The sequence below is a fragment of the Sander vitreus genome, chromosome 20 (assembly GCF_031162955.1).
Source record: "Sander vitreus isolate 19-12246 chromosome 20, sanVit1, whole genome shotgun sequence".
NCBI lineage: Eukaryota > Metazoa > Chordata > Actinopteri > Perciformes > Percidae > Sander > Sander vitreus.
The window spans coordinates 15,660,454-15,688,349 of record NC_135874.1 but is presented as its reverse complement, the minus strand read 5'-3'; the positions used below and the strand labels follow the sequence as shown (position 1 = coordinate 15,688,349).

At 41.4% G+C, this 27,896-nt stretch overlaps 4 protein-coding genes across 8 annotated transcripts; 2 read left to right on the top strand and 2 right to left on the bottom strand.

The window, feature by feature from the left end:
- Nucleotides 1-87: 87 nt before the first annotated feature.
- Nucleotides 88-2,380, bottom strand: ccdc197 (coiled-coil domain containing 197). The gene is made up of 9 exons (XM_078276781.1): nt 2,274-2,380; nt 2,116-2,161; nt 1,758-1,934; nt 1,489-1,646; nt 1,319-1,401; nt 1,023-1,195; nt 829-939; nt 627-743; nt 88-549 (listed from the first exon to the last, which is right to left on the bottom strand). Exons 1-9 carry the CDS (start codon nt 2,378-2,380, stop codon nt 409-411), a joined length of 1,113 nt encoding a protein of 370 aa, XP_078132907.1. The 3' UTR covers nt 88-408.
- A 350-nt stretch (nt 2,381-2,730) lies between these two features.
- LOC144534764 (ankyrin repeat and SOCS box protein 2-like) lies at nt 2,731-9,253 on the top strand. 5 transcript variants are annotated; one of them, XM_078276777.1, is made up of 9 exons: nt 2,731-2,818; nt 5,229-5,412; nt 6,542-6,711; nt 6,896-7,051; nt 7,154-7,399; nt 7,483-7,654; nt 7,840-8,443; nt 8,538-8,691; nt 8,831-9,253. In XM_078276777.1, exons 2-9 carry the CDS (start codon nt 5,291-5,293, stop codon nt 8,959-8,961), a joined length of 1,755 nt encoding a protein of 584 aa, XP_078132903.1. In that variant the 5' UTR covers nt 2,731-2,818; nt 5,229-5,290; the 3' UTR covers nt 8,962-9,253. The 5 variants fall into 5 exon arrangements, with proteins under 5 accessions (XP_078132903.1, XP_078132901.1, XP_078132900.1 ...); XM_078276775.1 differs by having other exon boundaries at nt 2,817-4,490; XM_078276774.1 differs by having other exon boundaries at nt 2,817-4,526.
- LOC144534766 (protein FAM181A-like) lies at nt 9,211-10,487 on the bottom strand. The gene has a single exon (XM_078276779.1). It carries the CDS (start codon nt 10,430-10,432, stop codon nt 9,656-9,658), a length of 777 nt encoding a protein of 258 aa, XP_078132905.1. The 5' UTR covers nt 10,433-10,487; the 3' UTR covers nt 9,211-9,655.
- A 5,955-nt stretch (nt 10,488-16,442) lies between these two features.
- On the top strand, nt 16,443-26,362 carry prima1 (proline rich membrane anchor 1). Its single transcript, XM_078278267.1, has 4 exons — nt 16,443-17,150; nt 18,030-18,171; nt 20,639-20,771; nt 26,213-26,362. The coding sequence occupies exons 1-4, from the start codon at nt 16,869-16,871 to the stop codon at nt 26,310-26,312; spliced, it is 657 nt and encodes a 218-aa protein (XP_078134393.1). The 5' UTR covers nt 16,443-16,868; the 3' UTR covers nt 26,313-26,362.
- The last annotated feature ends 1,534 nt before the right edge of the window (nt 26,363-27,896 follow it).

The following is a 27,896-nucleotide window of genomic DNA, read 5'->3' as shown; positions in this document are numbered from 1 at the left end:
GATTTACAACAGAAAAGTCAGATTCTCTCTGCTGCAATATATTTACTGTATTTAATAGATACATTCAAAATATCACAAAGACTCCATACTCTTTTCTCATTGCTGTTGGTATAATCTAAATCTGATAGAAATTGCATACATACCATTGCATGTGCTGTTTTGATGGGTATTACTTTCTGTCTGACAGCATCATTTGATTTTAACCATTTTATTTTTAAAATGCAACAATGATTCCACATTCCAGAGATACATATTTACAAAGTTCTGATGCTCGAATACACTTGATCACCCTATTTTTAAAATCTGTATGAAATTGTAGGTGCAGAATTGGGTGCATATCATTTTACATTAAGAGTTTCTAACACTGAAACTGTTACACAATCTCAAAATATGTATGTATAAAAATATCTAAACACAGGGTTTGTTTACGATGCCCTTCATTGCCCTCTCTCTTTTGTCCATCAGAGCTGTTCTACTTGTCATGGCAGACCCCGACTCCATCAGTCTTCTCGCTCTCTTCTCTGTGTCTGCCTTGTCCTGGATGTACTCCTGAAATCATACTCTTGGTTAGTTAAAAGGTAGGTAAAGGAACGTAAATTACTAGTGTAACGATATGAAGATATTACCTTCACCATGTCCATCCTTGTCAGTATGTTCATGTTTTCCAGAGGTCCATATGCTGCTAGATAACACTGCTCTGCAAGGTTGTTGATGGCCATAAGCAAGCAACCCACTTCCTCAACCTGAGTGATAATGGCACATTAACATTTTTATCCAAAACTCCTGTCTGCAAATGAGCTAAATTAGCTCATAATCTTGAAAGCACACCTTCTCTCTGGACAGGCCTTGTTCCATCAGCAGGTTAACCTCTGCCTGCTTGTTCTTCTCTTTGAGGGTTTCTAACTCACTCTGGAGTTGAGACAGTTCCTTATTGGCCATCTGCAACACACATACAAACTGGTTGTTCATTCAAGCACTGTCAATTGAAGAAAAGTTGCAGTGAATATATGTGCTTGTCTGACCAATTTTTTAATACTGTGCTCCTGCTTCATGATCTGCAGTTGTCGCTGGCCCTGCTCCACTTCCTCCTCCAGACGCCCCAAACGCTGCAGCAGCTCCCGGTGGGTGATGGACAAGGTCTCGTGGCGCCGAATGATGGGCATAACCAAAGATTCAGACCCATTATCAAGGTAAGCTGCAAGAGTTTGTGCATGTTGGTCAATTTTACAGCTGGTGTGTAATTAACTCATTAGGATAAAGAGCACAGGTACATGTAAAAGTTCTGTTATGGAGGCCAATACAAGTCAGTTTAACTTACTGCTGGGGAGATAATCTAGTGTTTTCATCAAGTAGTCCTCATAGATTTTGTATTTTGCCATTCTCTCCTTTAAAACTTGCTGTCTGTTAATTGAGATATGGTAAAATTGAGGTAAAAAGTGACTTAATGGGCATGATCCTCACATTAAGGCTTCAGTTTAAAGTTCATACCTGGCTCTAAGTTGTTTCAACTGTTCTGTCAGGTCTTCTATCTCTTTCTGTTTCGCAATGTTCAGCTCCCGTGCAGCCTCATACTTCTTCAACGCTCGGCGTCGCTTCACTTCATTTTCAGCCACAAACTTCTCAAACTTCATCGCCCTCTCTTTAGTCTGGGTGGAAATACAAACCCCAAGGTTTTAGGTATTAGGCCAATGTCAACAGTGAATATCTAGTCCACAATCATTCATGCTTTCAAGTACTTTCATGGGGTTTCAATTCACCTGCTGTTGCTTTATTTCCAGTTCAGACCTTCTCTGAGCTAGAGCCTCCACATAGTTCTTAAACTCTTTCCGTTTGAGCGTGAGTTGCTGGTCCACCTCGTCCAACTCAGCCTGCTTCTTCAGAACCAGGGTCTTTTGCAAAGTGTTCACTCCTGCCTCAAGGACTCTGCTTGAAGCCTAAAATTATTTAAAAAAAACAATAAAATTCTTTCCATGTACCAAAATATCTTAAAAGGGAGCCATTACAGGCCACAAAATGTGATTTTTTTTTTGTATTATTATTTTAATATATTTCTTAAATGCACAGGTTGACAGCACATAATTATATCCTTATTTTTATCACATGCTTTATTCTCACCTCTGTCACAACAGGTATGTGATTGACATTGTCCTCCTTCCTGTATCTGAGGAGAAAATTGATTTTCAGGAACATTCAATTGAAACATTTATAAATGGGTTGTTAAAGAGAAGGGAAGTGGACATGCTGCTCATTGTATAGTAAAAGCACAGGCCTACCTGGAGTCTTCCGATTGTGTGACAAAAATGTTTCTAATTCTGTTTTGCACCGTCAGTTTTAGACGGGGGTCGCTGTTATCTAAAACAAGAAGGGAAGAAGTCGTCATATTGTCGAGGAATCGTGATGAGTAAACAAGTCCTGCAGTTATTCCACGTTCGGGCGACCAGAAGGACGACCAAGGGTCTTTTTCGGATGTTTTCCTGGATTTGTGTAACTGTTGCCTGGGAACAGCAGGCGAGACAACAGGGAATGTGCCAGGATCGTTTCTCTGTTGTCATGGCAACTGCCAAAGAGGCGGTTCGTTTTTATTGACTGAATGAGAGGCATAGAAATGAGACCATTAGAGGTCCGAGACGAGGCGAAAATTAAGAGAGCTCACTCTAATTCCCGGGAACCGCGAACCAAGTGGTGAAGCACCGGTGTAAAAAAAACTCTGCTGACTCTGAAGTCCAGGAACTTCACGAAGGGTTTGTGATCCACTGTTACTGTATCAACTCCATTAAGAGCTAACATGATACATTCTGCTACTCTGCAGTCTTTACAGGTGAGATGTCCCACAATTAACCCAACAGTAATATGGAATGATAATACTTTGTAAAAGCTTCCTGTTTTTCTAACTTTCCATTAAACATAATTTTTTATATATATATATATATATATATATATAGCTACACTTTTCTAGTCCTTCTACCTCATTGAAAACTAGGCTACTTGTGCACTAGAGGTTTCAAGTTTCTACATACACACTTGTGTAAGTTGCATATTGAACCATGTGGTTTCCAAAACTAGTGGCATCACAAAATTATGCTTCAGCAGATGAATATGAAAACAGCCTTCTGGTGTCAAACTCTGCATTCACATCATTCTCACGGTCAAACATCCAAGTGAATAATACAAAACACATTTTTGAGTGGAGGGGGACTTTCTAGATTTATAGACCTTAATTCATTGATATGACATGTCATTAACAGGAAAATCACAGGTTAAACTAATACTTTAATGATGGTTGCATCCACATTAGTTTTACCAATAGACTATTTTCCCCAGCAGATATGTTGACTTGAGATAGCAGGAAACCCACAGGTGTTAATAATATTAATAAGGGCTGAACTTCATTTAGCTTTACCGGTTTCAGGACCCTGCCACTGTACATGCTGACGAGGCTTGCTGACACACTATAACGGGATAGAGACATGGTTAATGGTGATTACACCTGTGTTACACCTGCTGTGTCAAGTCTGTGAAAAAAGGTATATAATTACTGTGTTAAACAGAGAGCAAAGCTGGTAATATTAAGAGGAAAAATTCCATTTGAACTTGCTATATTGTAAAAAAAATTTTTTTATCAGAATACTTTAATAATCTCCTCAGGGAAATGATTTAGTTGCAGTTGCTCGCAGTCAAATTCAAGGTAAAATAAGAGTAAGATTCAATGAGTGTATAAAGGAACATAGCTACCCATAGACTAGGTATTACCAAATCCTACCTTCATGATGGTTATAATGTTCAGTTTTTGTTGAAAATAGGGTGCTCTTTCAACTGTGTTTTCCTTTTGGTGAGTGTACTGGTAGTCTACTGGTTACATATTCTGTCCACTCCATTTATATAATGAGGGTAGAGGGATACATTTGTATCTTCCAATTTGGATATTAATGATATATGCAATAAATAAAGCAACAAATGCACTTGCATCAATGTACATACAGTATCTTATTTGTACACATTTGTGATGATCGATTAGAAATATATGTAACTGCTGTTTTTATGGCTGTTTTTAACAAATAACAGTGTGTCTGCAGTTCCTGTTACATTTTAACTGAACATAAAAGTAATAGATATTATATTACAATTTGTTTTGTGGGTGCTGGTTGGCTTTTTTGTAATATTACCTGGAATCAAAGAATAGATGAACTTTCACAACATATAAATAACCAAGTTTGTCTTGTTGTTGGCCAAAAAATGGCTCCTCTGAAATGTGGAAACAGCTTCAGAGCTATAGTCCTGTATAGGCTGTAAATAGATACACTGATAGACTTGTTTGTGTGAAGTAAACCAGAGGCCACTTCCAGCTAACATGCAGGAAGCCTTTTTCAACTTCCAAAGAAGTTATTGTGAAACAAAAATATGTGGTCATTGTGTGCACATTTTCACACTTCATTGTCTGATGGTAAGAGCTTATACACACAACATAAGGATACTCTCTTCTTGTTATAAAGGTGGGTCAACACATCAGAATCAGCTTTATTTGCCAGGTATGAGGACACATACGAGGAATTTTGCTTTGGATTATACATTGCTCACAATGTGCTTACTCATACAAAACAAACAACAAAAACAAACAATATATACACACTATAAACATTTGTAATGTTGAAGCAACTTCTGTGAATGGGGATGAGGAACTGTCGTATGATGAGTTGAAGTCTTTGAATTATAGTTCAAGCTTTAAAGACAAGTTTTATACACTTGGTCTTCTAAATCTGTGTGCGTGTGTGTGTGTTTAACTTTATCTTTGTTTAAAAATAGACAGTATTTTCTTAGTTCATTAATTATAGTCATAGTTGAGCAAATAAACTGTAACTCCAGCTTTATTTGTTATTCTAACTTTCTGCTGCATAACTTACTGTAACACTTCACATGACCTCACCTCAGCGTTGCCTCTGGAGCAGCAGAAACAAGTGGTATCAAACACAGTTGAGCATGCCCTTAAATGGCATTTATCCTTATTGCCTGAACTGCTGCTCACTGATGTCTGCCTATGCAGAATTCAGCTCTATCAAATGAGCTTGGTCTCTAATTCATACAGTATGGCTGTAGAGCATGTGTGTATTATACTGTGCATGTTGGTATGTTATTTTTTGATTTAGGGACTTTGCAATCCTGTTTTTACAATTGCTGCTAGTGTTCTGACTTTGGTTTTCTAATCTGTTGGTCTGAATCTCTGGTCTATAAAGAAGACAGCAGCACACTGTTGGATGTCCCGGTCCTCAGACTGGACAACACATCTTCTCCTGTGATGATCGCAGTCAGCAGATCCAGGTCTCTTTACCAGAGACTAAAAAATGATGTCAAAGACAGGCTGGCTGTCTTCTCTCTGAGTCTCCACACTTCAGCCAACTCAACAGTAAACTTGCTCAGGTGAGGAAATATAATATTACTTTATAAGGCACTTTAGTATGCACATGCCCATGATGTCTTATAATAAAACAATCCCTGAGTGAATCTTAAAATGAGTCATTTTATATGGCGGAAAAAGACTTGTGCTTATTCATATTCTATATAAATTGAAATAAAGTAATTTCTTATTATATTAAATGGCATGGTTATACACTTTGTCACAACAATGGATCAGATCTCAAAACAGTAAGATTCAAATAACAGTAGTGGACACAGGACTGCAATGTCTGTCATTTAAAAGTGAGTAGTGTCTGATGAATGGTGGTGGGTCTATCTTTAATCTTCTGTTATACTCATTGTTATGCCTTGCTTTGTGTTTTTCCCTTCCTCCAAAAGTCCCCTTTAAGATTAGTGCTTTTTATTATCTGGTTGTCTAATGTGGAAACCAGCCAATGAAATAAGGTCTTCATGCAAAGAAAGACGTCTCGGCTTCGGCTGCATTATCTCCAGTGCTGTTCGCCTTATCTGTGGATGTCCGAGTCTCTTGACATATATGGATAAACCCGTCACCCTGCCGCCTGACAATACAGTCCCAAAATAATCTGAGGCAGCACAGCTGAGCCCCGCTCGGCGCTGCCCGCTCAGCTTCGCCGCGCTGTGTGAGGAAACACTGCCGTGAAATCCATCATCAGTAATGACGAAATTCAGCTATTCTGAATACTTATCTCAGTTCCGTAACACTGGAGGTAAATGTAGTAATAATGTTCTGTCGCGACTGCGAGGAGATAGGAGGAGAGGAGACAGTCAGAGCGACGTAACGTCAGAGCCGGAGTGAGTCTTTTGTTGTTGTGGGCTGTTTGACACGGGGGCTGCATGTGTCCTTGTACGGGACTGAGGTCTTCTGTAGCCTGTAACTATAGAAGAATATGAGTAAGACATGTTTAATCTTGGTTGATTTAAAAACATAACATAGTTAGAATTGCTTATTTAGGTTAAATCCAGCCAAATTCAAATCAAGATAATCACCTAAATATAAATATCCATGGTTGCATCAAAACTACAGCCCTTAAAGTGCTGATGTCTGTCTAACATTACACTTGATTGCATTTAAGTGTAAGTCAGTTAAAATGTTTTTTTTGCTCCTTTCAAGGGATGTTGAGCCAGTTGTCTTTGCCATCAGGAGAGGGGATGTGAAGGCTGTTAATGATCTGGCCACATCCTCTCCTCTCAGCCTGCTGAAGGAGAACGAAGATGGGTGGATACCTCTGCATGATGCGGCCTTCTGTGGACAGACAGAGTGCTTGAAGATCCTACTCAGGGGTATGACATCGAAAGCAATGCAAACAGTCCATTTGTTCAGTTAAATCACATGGGCTCAGTGTTACAATATGGGAAAGAAAACATAGATCAATTCAAATAGGTGTTTTTGGTGCTCTGTACATTCTCAAAATGCTAAATGAATTCCCCAGCTGGTTTGTGTGATATGTAAATTTTTTTGCTCCAGCCCATCCAGGTTCGGTAGACAAACGTACCTTGCAGGAGCAGACGGCCTTGCTTCTTGCTGTGTCTTGTAAACACTTGTCATGTGTGCGGTGCCTTCTGGAGAAAGGCGCTGACCCCGACATCAGCAGCAAGAACAAAGAAACTCCTTTGTACAAAGGTACAGCTGTGAAATCAATTATATACAACAGCTCAGAAAAAAAAAACAGTATGGATAACTGTATAACAGCTAAATGACTCAGTGTCTTGTCTGTTTCTGTAGCATGTGAGTTGGAGAATGTGGACACAGTGAACCTCATTCTGTCATATGGGGCCACTGTGAACCAGCGTTGTGGTCAGGGTTGGACGGCCCTCCATGAGGCTGTATCCAGGGACAACACAGAGATCTGTGAGATGCTAATAAGAGCCGGGGCCGCAATCAATCCACCTAATACCTACAGCATCACACCACTTATTGTAGCAGCTCAGCGAGGACAGATGAGGGCACTGTGTTACCTTATTGAGAAAGGTACTTTTCTGCACAGAATAATTCTCCTTTTCATGTTTCTGATCCCCATTTAAAGGTTATAAAGGGACAATGCTTTTCTGTAGGTGCAGATGTGAACATGCAGACTTGTGATGGTGTCACAGCGCTGCATGAGGCTAGTAAAAATGGCCACAAGGAAAGCGTAGTAGTGCTGTTGACTAAAAACGCAGATGCCAACAAACCCACCAACTCAGGACTGCTGCCACTGCATATTGCTACCCAATATGGACACCATGAGTAAGTACTATAACTTGTTAGTCAGGTATTATTATAATAGAAAATATTGGTGAAGATGTAACATTTGTATTCACATTCAACATGTAAATTAGAGTAGTTATTGTGAATGGAGCTGTGATAAGAGTCATATAAACTGCTTTGTATTTGTTGTCTTTATGTGTTTTGTGTCCTCACTTTGTGTTCAGGATTGTGGCCCTGCTTGTCTCAGTGACAAGTCGAGCCAGGCTCCGCCACAGTTGTGTCAGCCCCCTCCACCTGGCAGCAGAGCACAACAGACACACCGTGGCAGCTGTGCTGCTGAAGACAGGTGCAGATGTAAATGCTACACTGGCCAACAGTCATTCCATCCAGTATGCTGATGGACGCGCAACAGCCCTCTACTTTGCAATCGCCAACGGCAGCACCAAGACGGCAGAGGTGTTACTGAACGCTGGCGCTAGTCTAAGCCTAGACCCAGTCAGTCCTCTTCTGATGGCTGTACGGCAGGGCTGTGTCAGCACTGTGTCCTTACTGCTGGAGAGAGGGGCCGATGTCAATGCCATAATACCCTCATATGCTACTACGTTCCCCGCTGTTGTTGCACTTTGCATGAATAATCTGCCTCTACTCAAGTGCCTTTTGGACACCGGCTGTAATGCCCTGTCCTGTTTTACCTGTACATACGGCTGTGCCCCTCACCCAACATCTGGAGGATCCCACATAAGAACTGTTGGCAGCAATGGATATGTTTTGCAGAATGACAACATGCTTCCTTTAAACTGCAGTGAGCCGCCAGAAAGAGCAACACAGGTGTGAAAAATAAGCAAAAACAGTGTCACTGATTTCACAATAACTGACATTTGTATGTTATTTATGAGTATTTTTTTCTGATTTCCTTTTTCAGTTCTGTGAGTGGATCTCAACATCACTTATGTGTAAATGGGCAGGACCGATCATAGACTTGCTGCTGGAGCACGTTGGTCACGTTCAGCTGTGCAGCAAGCTCACTGAACTGCTGGACAGCCGAGAAGAATGGCTCGCTGTGAAGAGGAAGTCTTGTAAGCATCTGACAAAATTTTATCATCCTGACATGCAAACGTGTCTCTTTCTGCCTTTCACTTCCTCATACATGCAAATGTAGTCTACAAATATACAGGCAACAATCCTCTTCATCTTGTCTCTTTGTCTTGTCCACAGCGTCGCCTCGTCCACTGCTGCACCTTTGCAGATTCAGGATTCGGACCCAAATGGGGAGACACAGACTAAAATCTCTCACATGTCTACCTCTGCCAGACAGACTGATCAGATACCTGAGCCTGGCTGACTGATTTTTAAGTGAACTTCAAGCAATATACGCATCAAGAGATGTGACTAAATTTATCATTTTGTGTTTCTTTTTTTAGCTGCATCTACTATGTTTAATCTGTAAATGCAATTCTCTATGTATAAAATATCTATTTATAACATATATAACGTGACAGCAAGTTTCTTTAATCTGTCCATCAAGAGTGTTTTGTAGTTTCACAGAAAAGCTCAATGAAAGCAAAAATGATCTAATGCCCAAAGGAGTTCTTGAGGGAAGTTGAATCATTTATTTAAAAATAAAAGTCATCGTTTCAACTGTGCCTATCAAACATTACTTTGACAAAGAAAAAGCAATCTATGTCCCACATTCTATTCTCATTGTTGAAAGAGAAAACCGGATGTTCTCATTCATTTGCATGACGTTTGGTACTAAAAAAAAATGATTCTCTGCAGAAACCTAAAAGTAGAAACTTTTGAACTTACTGTCAGTTTTCAGATACTTGGAAGGCATCAGACTGGCATTGAAGTGAAAGTTATTATACAAGTGCAACTTAGTCCTTTAGATTTAAACATTACAAATAGAAATAAGTGCTTGAGGAAGTGTCTCGTGTACAAATGTTGACAGATAAAGAGTTGGCTGTGTAGAACACAAAATGAAAAAAAACAATTAGTCCTATTTACACAGCTTGTGTGCGACTGACTCCATTAGTAGGATAATTAAATGAATCCAAACACACTGAAGATCGGTGACTGGACGGTGGGTTTGGTCGGTATAGGTTTGACCACAACGTGCGTGTGAATTTTCTGTCCATAATGATGCTCAGGTCTCTCTGTCTCCGCTGTTTTGCTCCACAGTCCCAGGGGCGGATGGGGGACAACAATGTGACTGTGGAGGACCTGGTGGCCGTGGTACTGGAAGGGGCAGCAGCCGCACACGCTCACACAGTGGTGAGAGGTCAGGTCCAATTTCAATGTATCTTTATCCGCAGAGCTGCGTCGACTGGACGCAGACAGAGTGGCCTTTGCATCATCATCATCATAACTCCTTTTCCTCTTTTCGTTTTCACTGCCCTCAGGTGTGCCTGCAGGGTTCTTTTTCCGTCCTAAATGCGAGTGCTCCCTCTTAGTTTGGGTCAACTTAGGTTCCTCCCAAAATGAGGCTGGTAGTTGGCGTTTCCTCATAGGCACCTGCTCCACGGCGCTCCCCACATTCTCCACACACCGAGAATCCGAACTGGCCTTCTCTGTGGCCTTCACACTCTGGTGAACAGTCCCCACCGGTTTGGCGCACCCATACTCCGCTGACCTGTGCGTGTGGCATCTTGGGACTCTGGAGTACTTCTGAGAGAAACGCTTCAGCTGTTTCTGCAAATATTTCCTGTGATCCACGGAGCGTCTGCACGGAGCTGACTTGTCCAAGGCCGCTTTGATGTCGCTGGATGCCAAATTCACAAAATTCAGCAACGTCTTGACCTCACTGTCTGCGTTCGCCATTTCTTGCAAAAAACATTTATAATATCAGTCCATGTTGGTGCTTGAAGTCCACCGCCAATATCTGAAGGGAAATCAGAAAACAAACTTAAGCGTTGCGTAATTGCGCATTTTTCTCTGTTAATTCTGCAATCAAGCCTATACACTGAATGTGATGCCTCTCAGTTGATATATTTTTTTCAAAGAGTAGGCCTGATAACCCTTTACTCACTACTGCTGGATGAATCCAGGCTCTCTCGAAGCCACACGGACTTCTCTCCAGGCTGCAGTAGGAGCACTTCAACAAGTTGAATGAATATAAACTCCTTGTAGTTATGGTGCTTTTCTTGAACCAATCAGCGACCCCAGGCCCCTCACAATGCACCCCAATCAGCCTCCAAGCGCCCTGGTATCGAATTCTTCACCATTGCAAATTGTTGTCATGGAGACATGGATGAAAAAAGCCGCTGAGGGGACGCGATATATCTCCTACACGGTGATTTCCGCGCGTTGGCCAAACATCTCCTGAAATCCGGAGTGTGCATAAATAAAAACGAGAAGTTTTGCTGAAATATCCATGCATTCTAACTTTATTCTGGAGCTGTTAAAGTTGAGTCTATACCCCTCATACCCTCCCCAAGAGTGATGTCAGCTACAGGATTTGGTGATGGGGGGGTGGATCTAAAGAGTGCATAACCATGGAAAGGGGCTTGAACGCTCAAGAATCTTGTCTTTCTGTTTGCCCCCTCAATCGAGCGACACAAAGACTGAATTACTCATTCAAACCTCGCGGGACAAAGGGAAAGGAGCTGGATAGCACTCCTGCATTTGTAGTCAAACATTTAGAGACTTAAATCGAGTCGTCATGAAGGAGAAAGAGTCGGACAAAGCCCATAGAATTGCCATCAGCAAACATTTTCCTGTGTCATATTATGGGGTCTCCATGGCTCCCTCTGGCCCGCGGACAATAGCACAAGTTTGCACACTCGAATACTGTCACCCTGCCAACGGCAACAAGGGCCCAAAACAGGACAATCCCCAAAGAAAGCATGGGCTCCGCGGGGAAGGTTGCAATGGAGGAGGAAAAGGGGACTTGTGAAATGCTAATTGAGCTTCATCCCCTTATTGAAGTGGAAAAGTAGTAGCTACCTATCGTCCCATTGAACCGCAGCAGCAGTGGAAAGAGATGTGAGGAAACTGTTTGTCTGGTAAGTAACACCTCATGCTGGTGCACTGTGCTACCCTTAAAGCATACCCTGAACCACTAGCACCAGGACAGAGCATTTTTAAAAACATTCTGCAGTCTATATTGAGGCTACAGGCCATTTATTCAGAGTAAGCTGCAGCCAACATGATTGATTGCCTCATTCACTCCGTTTGGAGTTGTCTGAGGAGAGCCCTGCAGGTCTATATGTGCTCTGACTGGTCTATCTTTTTAGGCGGTACATCCCTCTTGTTCTGGAGAGGCAATGGGACCCTATTGTCCTCTCTTCTTCTTCCCTTCACCTCTCTGTTCAGCTGAAAAGGCCAATTAACAATGGGGCTCCCCTCCCCTGGCCTGTCACCCCACTCCTGTGCTTTTGAAGTGAGGGAGAATGAGGAAGCACAGTGGCATCCATAAATCACACGTTGTGACGGCTGTCCTTGTGCCAAGACAGGTGGACGGGATGTGGGTCGAGCATTTCAGATCCTTGCTGATTTATGGAACTTCTGAAAATCAATATTCAAATAAACTCACTATTTTTATTTATCCCTATCCACTTTAATCCATATTTAAGGAGGCCATCTTCCTGCACAAACCATCAATCCACCTAACACAGACAAAGCAACATACAAGTTAACGTGTCACTTCAACCGCTGCCTGCATATCTCTAGTACACACATGCAAACTGCATGAAAAAATGCAGCCAGGGAGTGTGTGGGGTCTGATGATATACAATCATGTTACAAAATATTGAACCATCATTCCTTACCATGTTTGCATTATGTAACCGACACTGTACACTGTAATCCCAGAATTAGTTGTAATTAAACTTTTTAGTGGTCACTACTTATTTTTTGATGTTTTGTGAAAAACCATATTCATTACTAAATCACATTGGTTGTTTGTTATAATCAGCTTAAGTATGCAGTGCACAGATCATATTAAGCAGAAATAACTAAGGATGTTAAGTTTTTGTACGGGAGGGGCGGGGTCATTTGAACTGTTCTGTGCTAAAGCGGTGCAAAGGCTCATGGGAAAAATATATGTTCTCAACGGTTTCGGTCCTAGTTCAAGTGTGTTTTAATAATGTTCTCTTAATGTGTTGGGTGTGCATTTATTGTATCTGGGTTTTAGTTATGTATGGTTGATTTAGTGTTCATGTTTATCTATATTTATTGTTGCACCTTGACCGACACCCGGGTGGGGACTGATGGCGTCTGGGCAGTGACAGACGTTTTAAAGTATTAAAATTGGTAATAATAACGCAGTCTACTGACTAATACTTTGCACGCCGTACAATACATTTGATCCATGCGTTATACTGCAACTAATGTATACTTTTTTCTTAGAATTATACTATCATAAAGGAAATTTTTTTTTTATATGAACAAGTTATTCTTCTAGTAGTGATAAGTAGTAGCCTGTTTTATATTTGTTGTTTATTTGCATGTTTAAAGCTATAGTGCGTATTTTTTATGTACCCCATAAGGAATTATAAGTAATGACGCAGTTGCTAGTAGCCAAGGAGGACACGGAGGATTAAGAAAACATGATGGAGGTAATTTTCTTCACTTGATTTTCTGTGCGCGAAGTCGCTAGACGACACCATTTTGTGAACATAGCGATACTGAGAAATACAGAGAGAGTTTTGTGGAGCTGATAGTTTTAATTAGCTTTTTATGAACTCATTTGGCGTGAATGTAACAGACGTTCATTCATATTAAAAAAAAAAAGTTACGCACTAAAACTTTAACTTAACATGCTTATTTTAGACAACATGACTCCAGAAAAAAATAATTTATGTTTACTTATAATTTTTAGTAATGACTACTAATGTCAACTTGATTTGTCTACTGCATCAACTTACCGCTCTGTGTTAACACAACTTGACCTGTTAAGTTTCAAAAACTCAAATGGTTTAAGGCAATGGGTTTCCATGCAAATTTCTAGTAAAGTCAACTAATTTGGGATAACAGTGTGGTAGATTCCCAGAGGAGCACTAATATGACTCAAATCTGACTCTGTCTGTACTAGCTCCTTGGCAGAAGCTGTCCAAGATACATCTGTTATTGGGCATCTTTCTATGGTAAGCAATTCTTTCTGTCACCTGTTTGACTTCTTTGCTCAAAAATAGCTAAAATAAGATACACATGTATTGATGCCCATGGTAGAACAAGTATCAGACAAGATACAGATTTTTTGGTTGGAGGTATTTCATTTTGTTTCTCTTTACAATAAGGGAGTAAAAAACGGTAAAATTCTACTGGTTAGCTATTATGTGTGATGGAAAAACTGAGCAAAAAATGGGAGAAATTGAACAACAAGGATGCTATCATATCTGGATAACTCTATGGACAATATGGACACAGACAACAAGAAAGTAGACTGATGTATTCCCTATTTGGCTCCAATGCTTTGTTTTTGTAAAATATATTTAAATTGTGACAAAGTGACAAAAAGCTATATGCGGATACAAAATAAACACTGAATAATTTACAACAAAAATAAAAGATATATAAAATGTAGCAAAGCAAAAGAAAATCCAACTTTAGACAAATATGCACTTTCTGCCCTTTTCACTATAATTTATGCAACTTAATGTCATGTGTTGCCAGACTTACCCAGTAGATGGCAATCTACCTCCACTGTGATACAGCCAAGTTGGACTGTTACAATAAAGGAGAATACACAGATAGTAAAGATAAATTCTCTGAACATTAATATTCCTTAAATGACACATGACATTAAAATATCTCTTTGTTTGATGCAAGTAATATTCTTGGGCTCTGTTTGTTCGCAGAGTTGCTGATTGAGTATCTCGGCAAGAATAATAACACTAAAGGACCACAGTAATTTTATTAAGAGGGTTGCTTATCTGAGTTTAAAAGGGCTGTCATGCATGTTGTGGCAGATTGCTGCTAGTTGGAATGAGGTGAGGCAGCAGGAAGGAACCAGGGTGTAGTGCTTTCCTCTTGTCAGATAATCAATACTGGGACTGACTGTAGGAGAAGATGGACGAGCTGAACCACCATGCACACTATACGCCAAACCCAGGCTTGTTGTATACTTAAAAAATTCTGAAAAATCTCTGCATTGTATCTGCAAATGCAGTTCAGCAGCAGATGTGGATTTTCCACTCTAAAAGTCATCCACGCGCGTGTGCATTAGCTCACTCCATTACTGTCTGTGAAGAGCTTTTTGATAGGCAAGAGATGTGATAAATGCTCAGCTGCACCAAAAGGCTGTAGGGCTGGATGCTGAATTCATAGATCTTAATCCAAAGTTATTTGAATAGTCGGCTTAGATGCTGTTTGCATTATTTGGAATAAGCAGGCTGTGACACAATTGGCTGTCACTTATCTTATTTAAACCTCGAGCAATACTCAAAGTCCTTTGGGCACAAAAACTTATTGTGGATTTATGAAACACCAATAAGTCATTATAATAACATACAGGCTGGACAGTGTGTTGGTGTAATGGGCAGAGAAGCTGACCTGCAAAACAAACATTTCAGCTTCAAGCGTCACCCCTTTTGAAGTGCCTCTAAGCTCCACAACTAAGATCCCTGTAGAGGATACAAAGGGAGAAAGTATTTAAACTGTGCAGGGCTGCAACTAATGATTCTTTTCAGAATTGACAAAAGTCTATAAAATGTCAGAAAATAGTCAAAATGTCCATCACCATTTCCTCAATCTCAAAGTAATGTCTCCAAATGTCTTGGTTTGTCCAATCAACAGTCCAAACCCCAAAGATATTCCATTTGCAATTACATAAGACAGAAAAAAAAGCAAGCTGGAACTTTGTATAGTTTGCAGCTTTTTCTTGTAGAATGACAATCAACAATTATAAAACAATAAATACTGATTAATTTTCTGTAATTAAAACCTAATCAAACATTTGCTCTAGAATTGTGACCACTAAGTGTCCAATTGTGTCAGTACTAGAAGTAGTTTTATAAATGTGATGTAAAATAATGTGGTGTCAAAGAATTATTTCACACAGATCCAAACACAATTCTTCTATATTGCCTCCCTTATTAAGATGAGCACCAAGGTTTTATTCCCACTGACAGTTATCTGTTTTAGTAAGTAAACTGTGAATGTCACGTTGGCTCACTAGTACCAGTACATGGCTGTGGGCTGTGGGGTAATTTCATAACTGTGCCTTGTGAAGACCACCAACAATATTATGCAACTCTGCTCTTAAAAACATTTCAGTCTGATTCTTTGCACTCTGGCCTAAAGCATCACCTTTTATAAACTATATCAATGTGGTGGCAAAAAACAGAAATGAAATGAAGCTGGTGTTTAAAAATAAAAATCTAATAAATATCTTATAAATGTCTTTGAAGTTGAGCATTAGCAGTAAATGCCAGGTTACATCAGTATTGTTTATCTCAGTCTACTTTGGGACATTGGACCTCAGAGTGTTCTAGCAGACACACAGCACATCAAACATGGGTACGGTAGTCTTTTCAGTCGGTAGGCGTCTTGCACTCTCTCTCTCTCTCTCTCGCTCCCTCTCTCTCTCCTCTTGACTTTAATTCGGTCTAGTACGCGTCATCCTTACGGACTCGTCTTCACGCATTGTGGGCTACTTTCTTCCTGGACCACTATATATATATATATATATATATAGGCTATAATATCATAATAGTAATCAAACATAAACAAGCAAACAAAAACAAACAAAGCACAGGAGATATTACCGACGCCTACACAACCACGTTCCTGTGTGTGTGTGTGTGTGTGTGTGTGTGTGTGTGTTTTTGGGGGTGGACTTTTTGAGAAGCGGAGGGTGACTTTGTTTGAGCACACGCTGTCGGGATGAGCTGATGTGAGCGCTGCATCAAGTGCGCGGTGGTGATGCTCCCGCATTAAACAGCCCGCTGTATTTTGGCACAGAGGGGGATGCATCAGTTTAACCCTCGGCTCAGCCCTCCGGACTCGCCCATACAGTGTTCAGCCTAGATAAGTTGAGGAGATGTGTGATCCTATTATGAGGAATCCTGCAGCACGATATTCCTGAGGATCTCTCTCTGTTCGTTTTTTCTTCAACTTCGATGGCTTGAGTGGCCCATTTGCACTCATGCTTGCAGCCGAGGAGGGATGTAAGGTACGGGCCATCTACCGCCCTCACATTGCACGGAGTAGCGGCGTGATTCAGGTCGCTATCTGAGTGCTAATAAGAAAAAAAACTACTTTCGAGATGTGAATTATCGAGATTTGCTACTCATTCCACCGGCTCGCCTGTCCTATGCTATCGACAACGGGATTTCAAGAGGAAAATGATTGTGGCATAAACTATTTCTGGAGTAGCTTGTCACAGATATCGCCGCTGAACTGGACAGGGTGGATGGTTATTTCCCAAACAGTTCAAGCCTATGTATACTGCATTCATTTATTGGAATCGCTGCCTATTATCTTCGAGAACAGCGCAAGAGGAATGCTGGTCCAAGATCTAATGCCATTTACTTTAAGTTTTTGGCCTTTTTTCTTCGGTCATTGCTTTCTCTCACTGTTTTTACTCTCATGCCAGGTAAGGATCATGTTCAGGCGCGCCACTTCTCAATTTACGCATGAGAAGATGTTACACTAATGTAACTTGAGTTTGATTTACTGATGGATCTGTGAACTATGGAACTGATTATCTTTACCAAGTAACTTATGTATGCCTACTCATTATGCTGAAATTACTACGCAATGCATTGCTTGTGTGTTTACACCATGATGTTGGGATCACCATTTCAGGGTACACCTGTGTTTAGGAAATAGACATGCATGTGTAGAGTTGGCGTAAGAAATATAGCTATGTACAAATACACACACACACACACACACACTCAGCTCTTTTGTAGTGGGAACATGGAGTAGCCAACTGTGTTTTTTATGATAACAATATTCAGTTATCCCACCAGGATCCCTGCAGCAAGCATATGTTAGTGATGAGTATTCTAACCTCTGCCCTGTGCTGCTGCCTACAGATAGTGGTGAGCTGTTGTTCACACGCACGCAGTGTTGCCAGGGTTCATGTGTAATGTGATCTGCTTGAGTTTCCAAGTCCACCCACGCACACTCCTCGGGGCAGCCTGCTGCCCACTCTGTTGGTGGGTGGTTTCTTACAGGGAGCGGGCTGCAGCCATAGACGTGATACTATTCTGCATGTACTACATACACAACGGTGACAACAACACTGGAGCTGTGATACAAAGAATGCTGAGAGTACATCAACAGTGCTGCTAACTGAGAGGCTGCTGAGTGTTCAAGCATCTCCATTTGTGCTGCACAGTGTTGTGCTGATGGCACTCATGAGTAATGCACTAAAATACAGTGCCTTAGTCATTTCAATGTCTCTCTCTCTCTCTCTCTCTCTCTCTCTCTCTCTCTCTCTCTCTCCCTCCCTTTCCCTCACCATAAGGGAGAACTCCAGAGGTCATGCTCACGGACTGTGGCGGAGAAAGTTAGTGAACAGTGCCAGCTGGCATGCCACTGTAGAAGATACCCTCCCCTTCCTCCTCCACCGCCTCCACCGCCTCCCCCACGGCTACTGGGCACCACAGGTAAGACTTCTAGCTCACACTCCCAGGTTTCACACCTGTCTCGCTCCAAGTCTGTCTGTCTCACTCTCAGTCTGTTCTCGCCCCACAGTTGGATCTCATTCCTAGCCAAACACAGGTGTCAAGCAACTGGCTAGTCTGAAGGAACTGTTTTGACGTAAAGTGTTTCCTTTTATGCTCAAAAGAAAAATTTACCATCAACCCCCTGAGATTACTGTGTGAGTGCCCTTGCATGGGCACTGTTTTGCTCTTGTGCGTCTGTGCTTGTGATTGAGCCAGCAGGATGTTGACAGCTGAACACAGGACTAATTTATGCCGGGTCTGACCTTGGGGAGTACCCAGCTGCCTGTGAAATCCATGCCTGCTGGGCTGCCGAGCTCAGTGGTTCAGTGGTAGGGTTTCCCCCGGAGGACCGCTGATTAAAACACAGATGAGTTAATTAAATTAGCTCTAATGTGATAGAGATAAGGGGCTGATGAACCAGCCCAGTAGTTTTAGCTTCGTTTTGAAGTTGAGCTGGCGGCAATAGGTGTGTGTGTGTGTGTGTGTGTGTGTGTGTGTGTGTGTGTGTGTGTGTGTGTGTGTGTGTGTGTGTGTGTGTTACTTGTGTACAACAAATGTGTATATCTGTGTGGATCCACTGCCTGTTGCAGCAGTTTTCCCTCCGACAGTCCCTCTCAGATGGTAAATCCATTGAAAGATGGATGGGGGCGGAAATATTTCACCAGCCTGCTCGCTGAAAGTTGATATGATTTGTACTTAGTCTCAAGCACCGTAATGAACAGTGCTCTGAAATATGGGACAGCGTTGCTGATGATGCAGCCATTCTGAGCTATTACTGTGACTCTTTAATATCACTCACCCTGAGTCCTTAATATTATGAGTTGGGAGGAGCACTTAATCATCAAAGTCTCAACAGGCAGCAGTGTAAAGCTTTAAATCAATCAGTTCGAATGATTTCTTTCCGTCTGCTCAATTTAAACGGACCTCTTTTACCCTCTGACTCACCATTTGAGCTACCTATTGAGAGTTATGGACCCTTCTGTAAATGTTGGTCACTGCATAAATGCTGTCAGGACCATCTGACTCTAAGCTAAGGTGGGGGGTTTAAACACCCAATTATGGCCAACGCATGAGCGGAACTCTGAATGCTGCATCAATAAACAGCAGTGTGTCACGATAAACATAAGCAGGCAATTTTTATTCCTTTTCAACTTTACACAGAAATGTTTTGCAGAGGGTGGAGACAGCATAAATAATTCACTTTAAGGGAGTTTTTTTTTCTTCAGTTCCCAATTTAAAAACCGACGCTTAATTATCTTGATATTCCTTCAGTAGCCCAATTTGTAGAATGGTTAGAGCTGAAATTTAGCTTTTAACTGTAGTCTTTAAAAATGCAATAAATATGCATCGCTAATGTGAAAAACTGGGACAATGACTGAGACCTTATCTATCTGCTAAAAGTCTAAAAAAAAAAATATTGAGAAAAATTGGCACTGTAAATTAAGTCTGTGTGCTAAAAATGGTTTCTGAAGTCCTTCAAAGGAGTGTGCTTTATCACAATGAAGTATATCCTTACTACTGACTGAATTAAATCCTCCAGCCGTTGACAAAACGCAGGATTAAAATGGAAGTTTGGCTGAGAGGAGCTTTTAAATTCATAGTGACTTATGACGTGGTTTGCTGTACCAGGGAGAGCCGTGGCTTGTTATTTGCTCTGTAGAAATATGCTGTGTTGGAAAATAGTCCACAGCATTACTAAGGAGTATTTGTTGCTATGGTGTAAACCCTTCCTCTCATTCATAACAAAATATCTGTAAATGCAGGAGCTACAAGTTTGTTATTACATACAGCGCAGTGTATTTTTCTCAGGAGCGCAAAACTGGAACAAACCGGCATTCATATAGATAGATAGATAGATAGATAGATAGATAGATAGATAGATAGATAGATAGATAGATTAATGACGAAACTGATTTATAGATGCTGGGAGAGCATCAAATGCTGCAGAAAGAGAAGAGAGAAGTTCTGCATTACAGACACGGAGTTGCTGATGCACATAATGTTATACAACATTCCTAGTGAGTGGTCTTACACCACAGATCTAATGTGGAAAGAGCAGGAGGTTCCTGCAACGGTAATTGGTGTGGACAGGAGTGCTGGTGTAAGGAAGACTGACGGGACCTTAAATGATTCATAGTGTCGGGTGGATATCTTTGAACGTTGAACCTAAGACCTACAGAACAGGCAAGGACACAGCTACTTCCCAACTCAGAGGGAAGGGACGAAAATCACTTCCATGCTTTTATTGTGTTGTATAATCATTATCTAGTATCTAATAACTCAAATTTTTGTGTGTCTAAGGGATGAGCACTGTATTAACATTTTTCTGATTTATTTTGTTAAATGCATTCTACTCATCTTCTGTATCCAAATCTCTCTCCTCCTGTCCCCTCTTTTTTTTGCTAAGTGGCAGAGCCCATGGTGCCCTTGTTGAGGCCCTGGTGGATGGAGATGGACATTGTAGTGCTTGGAACGGTGGGCTGTGCCTCAGTTGTCTTCCTCCTCTCAGCCATCATCATCTGCTACAAGGCCATCAAGAGGTTGGATGTCACTTTTCTCTTATCTGTTCTGTTCTTGTACTATTCCAGTTAGGTCTCACTCGCACATATTGTATGTCTGAAGTATTTTCAAGTGATGACATATTGAAATAGGAACTGTCGCAGGCAGGCTCCTTAACATATCATGTGTAATTTGACCCATGGGAGAGTGTACTATCTCTCCTGCCTTTGAGTGTGAGGCTACTTGACATCACCCTGCTGGGTCACACTAAGGTCAGGGATTAGATAATAGAATGGTTTGTAAATGTCACTGAGAAAGCTCCACTACACTGAGTTAGTCAGAAACATCCTATAAATTAATTTATTGAGGTGCATGATGACCCGCGTTCACAATACTGTGTTGATTTTAATTTGCATAAGTGTCTCAAGCGTCCTAGAACGGCAGCTGGATTCATGAAAGTGAAAGCAAGAGGCAAGCAGAGGAATCCCAAGACGCCATGGTTGCAGCAGGAACTGTTTCCCCCATTTGGCTTATTAGAGAAAAGGCTGCGTGAGGTTTTAGCCTGCAGCACAACCCAGACCCAATTCTCTGTGTGACATTCAGGCAGCACAGTGTCACACATCATGCACTCTAACATCCACGTTAATGTTCACAGACATTTTACAAACAGACACGTACACATCGTGCAAAGCACTGCACGTGCACAGAGAGCGAGGCAAGCAGAGGAGACTTGTGTGCACCCATCTATAAACTCACAACATATTTACGTACATAGATACATCATCTTGGCATATTTACACACTATGAAATATGGCACGAACATTGACTCTCACACACCCATGTGAGAACAGCCACAGATCTGTGTGCTAAATCAGGGAGCTACTATGTTTTATTTATGTGTATTTAAATTGATTTAGTATCCTACCTTATTATAGTTATGGAATTATATTAAGCCAGATATGGCTTTCCTCAGCAGAACTCTATTTCCCCTTTCTTTAAACAACAAAAAGGCAAAGTCAGGCAGCGGAAGTAATGGGTGGTTGGCTCAGGAATTCATTATGGCAATTCTCCAGCCCCCTGTGTAGCCAAGGGGCACCTTTTTTAATGCAGCAGTGGTAGGAAAGTGTTGTTGCAATACGGGCTCTAGCCCCAAACCCAAGTCATTATTTATGAATTAATTTGCGCAGTCATTCAGTCGCAGGCCACATCTTTTATACATGCAAGCGGGTCGTGTCCTGAAGCTCTGTGGGCTCTAGACTGCAGACTTTGCGCCACGCTAATCTGCCCTCCACTCTGAATGAGAAGGGAAAAATACACAGGTCCAGCCAGACTGGCCTCATTAGACATTCATTAGTCACCAGCCAATAGGAGAGCAATCCAGGGACAAATGTGATTTCATTAACATTTATCACAGATGCTCTAATCATCCATCGTTCCTGAGTGGAAGGGAGAGGAAACAACACAGCGAAAAGGACAAGCAATGGCAAAGGCAGTAATTGAGCGTTTTAGTCAATAACAATGTGACAGAGGGTTTGTCAGTGAGAATAACACAGCCAGTTATATATAGCCCTTCCAGCCCCTCAGTGCTTTGGGCTTTCCCAATGAAAATCAGCTGGCTAAGGGCCAAGGCCTGAGCAACACAGACAGCAGAGGAGCTAGCTCTGCGGGTCCTAGCCCTCCTGGCCTTTTGTTATTTTTTATAATCTTTGTCTGCCAGTCATATGTCAGAAGCAAAGGGGCTAGAAAGGAAAAACACTTCTATACAATTCTATTCAGAGAGTCCACAGCACCAGGGAGGCTGGTCTGTGCAAGCATAGAGAAGAGGATTCAGACACATGCTGCGTTTCAGTGTTGCTGTGCCATCCAAAGCAAAAGACATGATGCTACAGTCCAGGCTGTCAGCCATCCAAGAAGCAAATACAAACAAAACTCAAACCAACTGACTAATGAAGCTAGATGCTTTTCCCAATCACTTAACGCTCTGGTAGGCTTGTCTAAAGACAGATAATACATCACAGCTGCTCCTGTCCAAGGGCAATACATTATCCAAAGTACTCAACCAGAGATACAATAAAAGGGAAATACTTCTCAGACAAAATGGTTTCAAATCCAATATTTACGAATGCATTATTAATGTCCTCTGTTTTATTTTCAAAATTACAATACCAGAGACATCAAAACCATTGACAGGTTTTTACAGTCTGTTTTTTAATGTGTTTTCTTTGAACCATAGCATGTTACTCTAATTTCCAGATGGCTGGAGTAATTGTAAACAGCTCAACACATGTCCCAATTTTGCCATGATCCATTCCCCAAACTTCAAACAGGAATGGCGCTGTGATTGCACAGCTTTGATATGAAATATTCATCTAACCTGTGAAGTGTTGTGTTGCCACCTGCCATGTGTCAACAGCATGGCATCTATTATTGAAGGCCTGGGTAGAGGTCGGTTTGAGCCCCCAGTGCTCTGCCCTGTGTGGTGGCCCAAAGCGACATGGTCAGTCTGAGCAAAGATTACATCCTGGGAGAAATAAACAGGACCCAAGCACCTTCCAGCAGGCTGTAGATCACCAGCGTCACACAGCATTTTACAACAGAGCAGCAGATAAAATACTGGCCTGCCAAAAATATTCTAAATTAAAATCATTAGTGAGCTGCAAGGACTTTGCATAATGAATATCGCCATGACCTTTTATTCCAAGTAGAAGAATTCCCAGACTGGCTGTAAACACTGCCGTCTGTCCCAAACTTTGGTATATCCCAACTCCCCTAGCTGCAGCTGCATCAGCCAATCATCTCCCCCACGGCACAATGTGTTTCCATCCATGGACTGGACAGTTTCTATTCTGAGGCTTTCCCCGGGTCCCAGGGGGACGCAGCAAGCAGCATCTGTCCTACATGGCCAGCATGTATCCCTGGTGTCCTAAGCCCATACGACCCCTCCCAGCTGACAGAGTCCCACAGGAAGTCTTAGTCACCGCCTTGTGTTTTGTTTACAACTTTGCTCATGAGCCATTAGCTCGCATCACCTACAACAACCCCAACAATAGATAGATTGAATACAGTGTTTGATGTTAACAAACAATCTGTCATTTATATTGGGCAACAAGTTATTAATAATCATCTTTAGATTTTTTTATTTTATTTCTTTATTTAAAAGGGACAATGCACATTAATCAACATGAGCACAGAGTCCAACATCTAAATGTGCCAGATTTAGCCATGCAGGCTAATTTTCATCTGCAGTCCCTAGCAGGTTAATGGCTTGCATACATGACACTCCAAAATATTAACAAAAATGTCACAATCAATCTTAGATTATAAAATGGCAATGAAAGCTCAATGTACAGTGTCACGCTTCAGTTAAAAGTCAGGAGAGTTAGTTATTATTCATTCATGACTTTTTATTTTTAATGATAACTTTATAACAAGACTCTATAGCCATGCTAGCAGCTCTGTGAGGCTGTACTTTGACACAGCATTTGAAGGAACATGAATGTCTGCACCCAATTTTGTGGCAATCCATCCAATTTCACACAAATGGTGGCCCTAGAGGAAAAGTCAGGGGATCACTGAAGTCAGTAGGATTCATCCTCTGGGGATCATAAATGTCTGAAAAGTTGCATTGCAATCCATTCATCAGTTGTTGATTTATTTCAGTCTGGACCAATGTGGTGGACTGACAGACTGACATTGCCATCCCTAGAAACATGCTGCTAGCATAGCTCAAAATGACAGAGAGTGTGTTTATTATTTAACCCCCATTGTGATTTTTTTCTCTTTAAAAACTGGTAAAGACTCTGAGATTGACTTTGTTGACAGATGAAAGTATCTGGAACACAGGAGGTGTTGGGGCGGAGGTGGTTCACGGCAATCCAATGACAGCTGAAAAACAGCCAAGACGGGGACAGTTTTCAAATGTGACAGCAACAAGATGGTTGATTAACAGGTGTGGCAAAATCAGATTGGCTGTGTGGGAGCAACGAAGAAAGACAGCAGACAAATTGAGTTGACAGCAGGGGGAAAATCCGCAAATTGAGCATGTGCATGAAAAGTACACATCCTAATTGCACACTTACTAGACTATGAATCATATTATATCCAAGAGAAATGTCACAAAAAAAACACATTTTACATAACAGAAAAGAGACTTTACATCAGCTGTCCATTTTTATTTTACAGTCTCAGTGTAAGACGGTGTGTGTAAATACACATGGGGGCATGAACTATAATGCATTCCAATGTGTGAAGCATATAATAAATGCTACAATTGTTAATGTGTGCATGGAGCTATTTTTTTTTCAAAAGTGTTGATGTAACTCAATAGTAAGGTTTTTAGTCCATGGACATAATAACGTACGAAAATACGAAAGTATGTAACACGATGCCATACAACAGCAGCACAAAATGCTGTCTTAAAGGCAAGTCTATGTATTTTTGCTGAACTTTGGCCACAAGTAGCAATCAATGGCATAAGCTAAAATATAGTGTACAGAATAATAAGTAGAAAAGACTCCTAAAGTCAGTTAACTAACTCAGGAATTTCAGTTACACAGCAACATTTATCCAAAGTTAACTAACATTAGCTGCCATAAGCTACCGGTCATAACAGACCAGAAATTTATGAATTCAACTTTTCATTCACGAGAGGAAGATTGTGTTATTTCCTTTTTCAAAAGTTACATAGTCTCTTCCAAAAAAAAAGTCTCTGATGCATAAACAGGGCTTTTGTATTGGATTGCATCATGTTGTGGATGAGCTCATTTCACCCTATAAGGATTCCCTTGCTACACGATGCCCGAGAAAGGAAAAAGATTTGTGCTGGACTGGACTGGGAATGACTGTTCGTCAAAGTTGGACTGGCCAGTTAGGGCTTTCAGAGGAGAGGAGACGCTAAGCTAAGATGTCGCTCAAGGGTCCTCTGTGGCAATGAAGGCATAGTACAGTGTTGAGTGGGACAATGACTGTACTAACTGTATTCAGATTTGTCTCAGAGTTACATAAGCCCGAGCAGGGGAGAGCAGTTGAGGGGGTCGGTGCAGAAGCCACAGTACACTGGACAAATATAATAACGACAAAGGCACCGAGGAGTGCATGAAAAGGGCTGCATTGAATGATACTGCTCTTCACAGGCCAGTAGCAGCAAGGGGATCATGTGTTGCAGCTTTATTTTGCACCAGAACGTATTCATAGAATGGACAGAGCACTACAGGCAACCAGTGTTGGGAGAAGGTTATGTATTGATGTTTTTCCCAAGTTGTTTTGACAGCCACACACATACTCATTACTTAGAGGGAAGATTGCATCTACCAGTCAGAGTAGGTAATTGCCTTATCCCGTGTTGCACCCAGAGTAGCATCAGAAATCAAATCAGCAGAAAGGTTAACAGTCTACAAACTCTGTTTAATGACATAGCTTCAACTGAAGGCAAATGTAACTCTCTTGTCAAGGAATTTGTCTTTACTTTCCTGTTTATTCGCAGGAAACCACTACGAAAAGAAGAGAACGGGACAAGTCGCGGGGAATATGCCATGAGCATCCGTAACAAGAAGGCCATGGGTACAAACAACACTGTGGTATAGACTGTTTCCTGGTAGACGCAGGAAGTGACATCAACATTACCGTCTCTCACCTTACCCCCACCCCCCCCCCCCCCCCCCTCCCCCCACACCCCCCCACGAATACAACAATCCCTTCTCACCCAGAATGCAACAGGGTTTTACCCAAGGTTTTTCAATAGGTAAACCTTCCCTCTTTGCTTGGCATGTTGCCCGGACTGAAGACACCATTCAGCTCAAGAGGAGCTGCAAAAGATGAAAGGAAAAAAAATCAAGCCAGAAAGGATGGAGAGAAAAATCCACAAACCCCCATGGTGTCGAAAGTGGCACAGCAGGCTGAACATTATGCTCTTAGTAACAGCAAGTGTTGTTGACAGGCTGGTTGGCTGCTGGCTGGAGAGTGACTGTCTGCCAGTCTGCTGCAGATCCAGACCTCACACACTGTTGACATCTGCAATGGAACAACAGACAATAACAGCATCCCTGCAGTCCTACGAGCAGCCAGACAGGACAAGCCCATCACACACAATAAATAAAGTGCATGCAGTTTTTACAGAGAATGCAACATTTTTTTACATTCCATTCCCAAAACACACTGTCCATCTTTTGTTCTCCATTTTTGAGACAGATGCTTTGTGAGAGGCATGATGTTCCTATCGGTCCTGGCTCTGAGATGTGGATTTATCTGACTATGCAATTTAAAGAAATCCATATAAAAAAAGGAGCAACAACATCAACATGGAACGTTCTGGTTATTTTACCATGCCAAAAATGCCACCGAAGACTTAGGCTCAATGTAATATACTTCAGTCATTCATCGATTTTATTTGCTCAATTTATTTACTAATCTACCTTTGAATTTATTTTTCTACTTAAAAGAAAAATGTCTTGTATGTTACTCACATCTTTACAAATCTCAAACATCTTGATGAATTCATTTGATTTCTTGATAGCTCTGTTTTTAAGTGAATAATTTATAAACCATATAATTCATTTGTGATGCTCCGATGCGTTAAGCCTGTTGTCAGTTTGTTGAGACACTGATGCAGAAAAGGCGCTTGCTCTGCAAAGAGTTTTGGTATTGGTTGTTTTGTCTCTGGGTGTTTGATATGCTTCTCTCTGTTTCCCTGAGACTTCTGCTAAAAAAAAAAAGTCAGGGGTCTCTATGATGTGCTATGTGAATGTGTGTTTTCCAAACAGTATTTCTGTGCTGCATCATAATGCCAGTCTCCATTTTTTTATTTGATTATCTCAAGGGGTCTTGGGGTCAGCTAGATGCCTTCAGCCTCACTTTGGATTTGACAATCTTCATTTTCCTATCTGTTAAGAAAGGCTTAGCCCATCGCTATAGAAACAAGGGACATGAGCCCACAGCTGACCTTGTGACTGGTGAGAGACAGGAGACTTAGCCAATAGCCAGAGATCAGGTTGCACAGAGGAAGGCCTCAGCAGTGATGTGTGTGACTCAGTGCTGTCACAGGCATCCTCCACATCCTCGCTGGAAAAACACAACTGAGCAGAACTGGAGCATCACTCAACGCTGCTCTGCTTTTATACATTAAATCTGTGTGTGTGTGTGTGTGTGTGTGTGTGTGTGTGTGTGTGTGT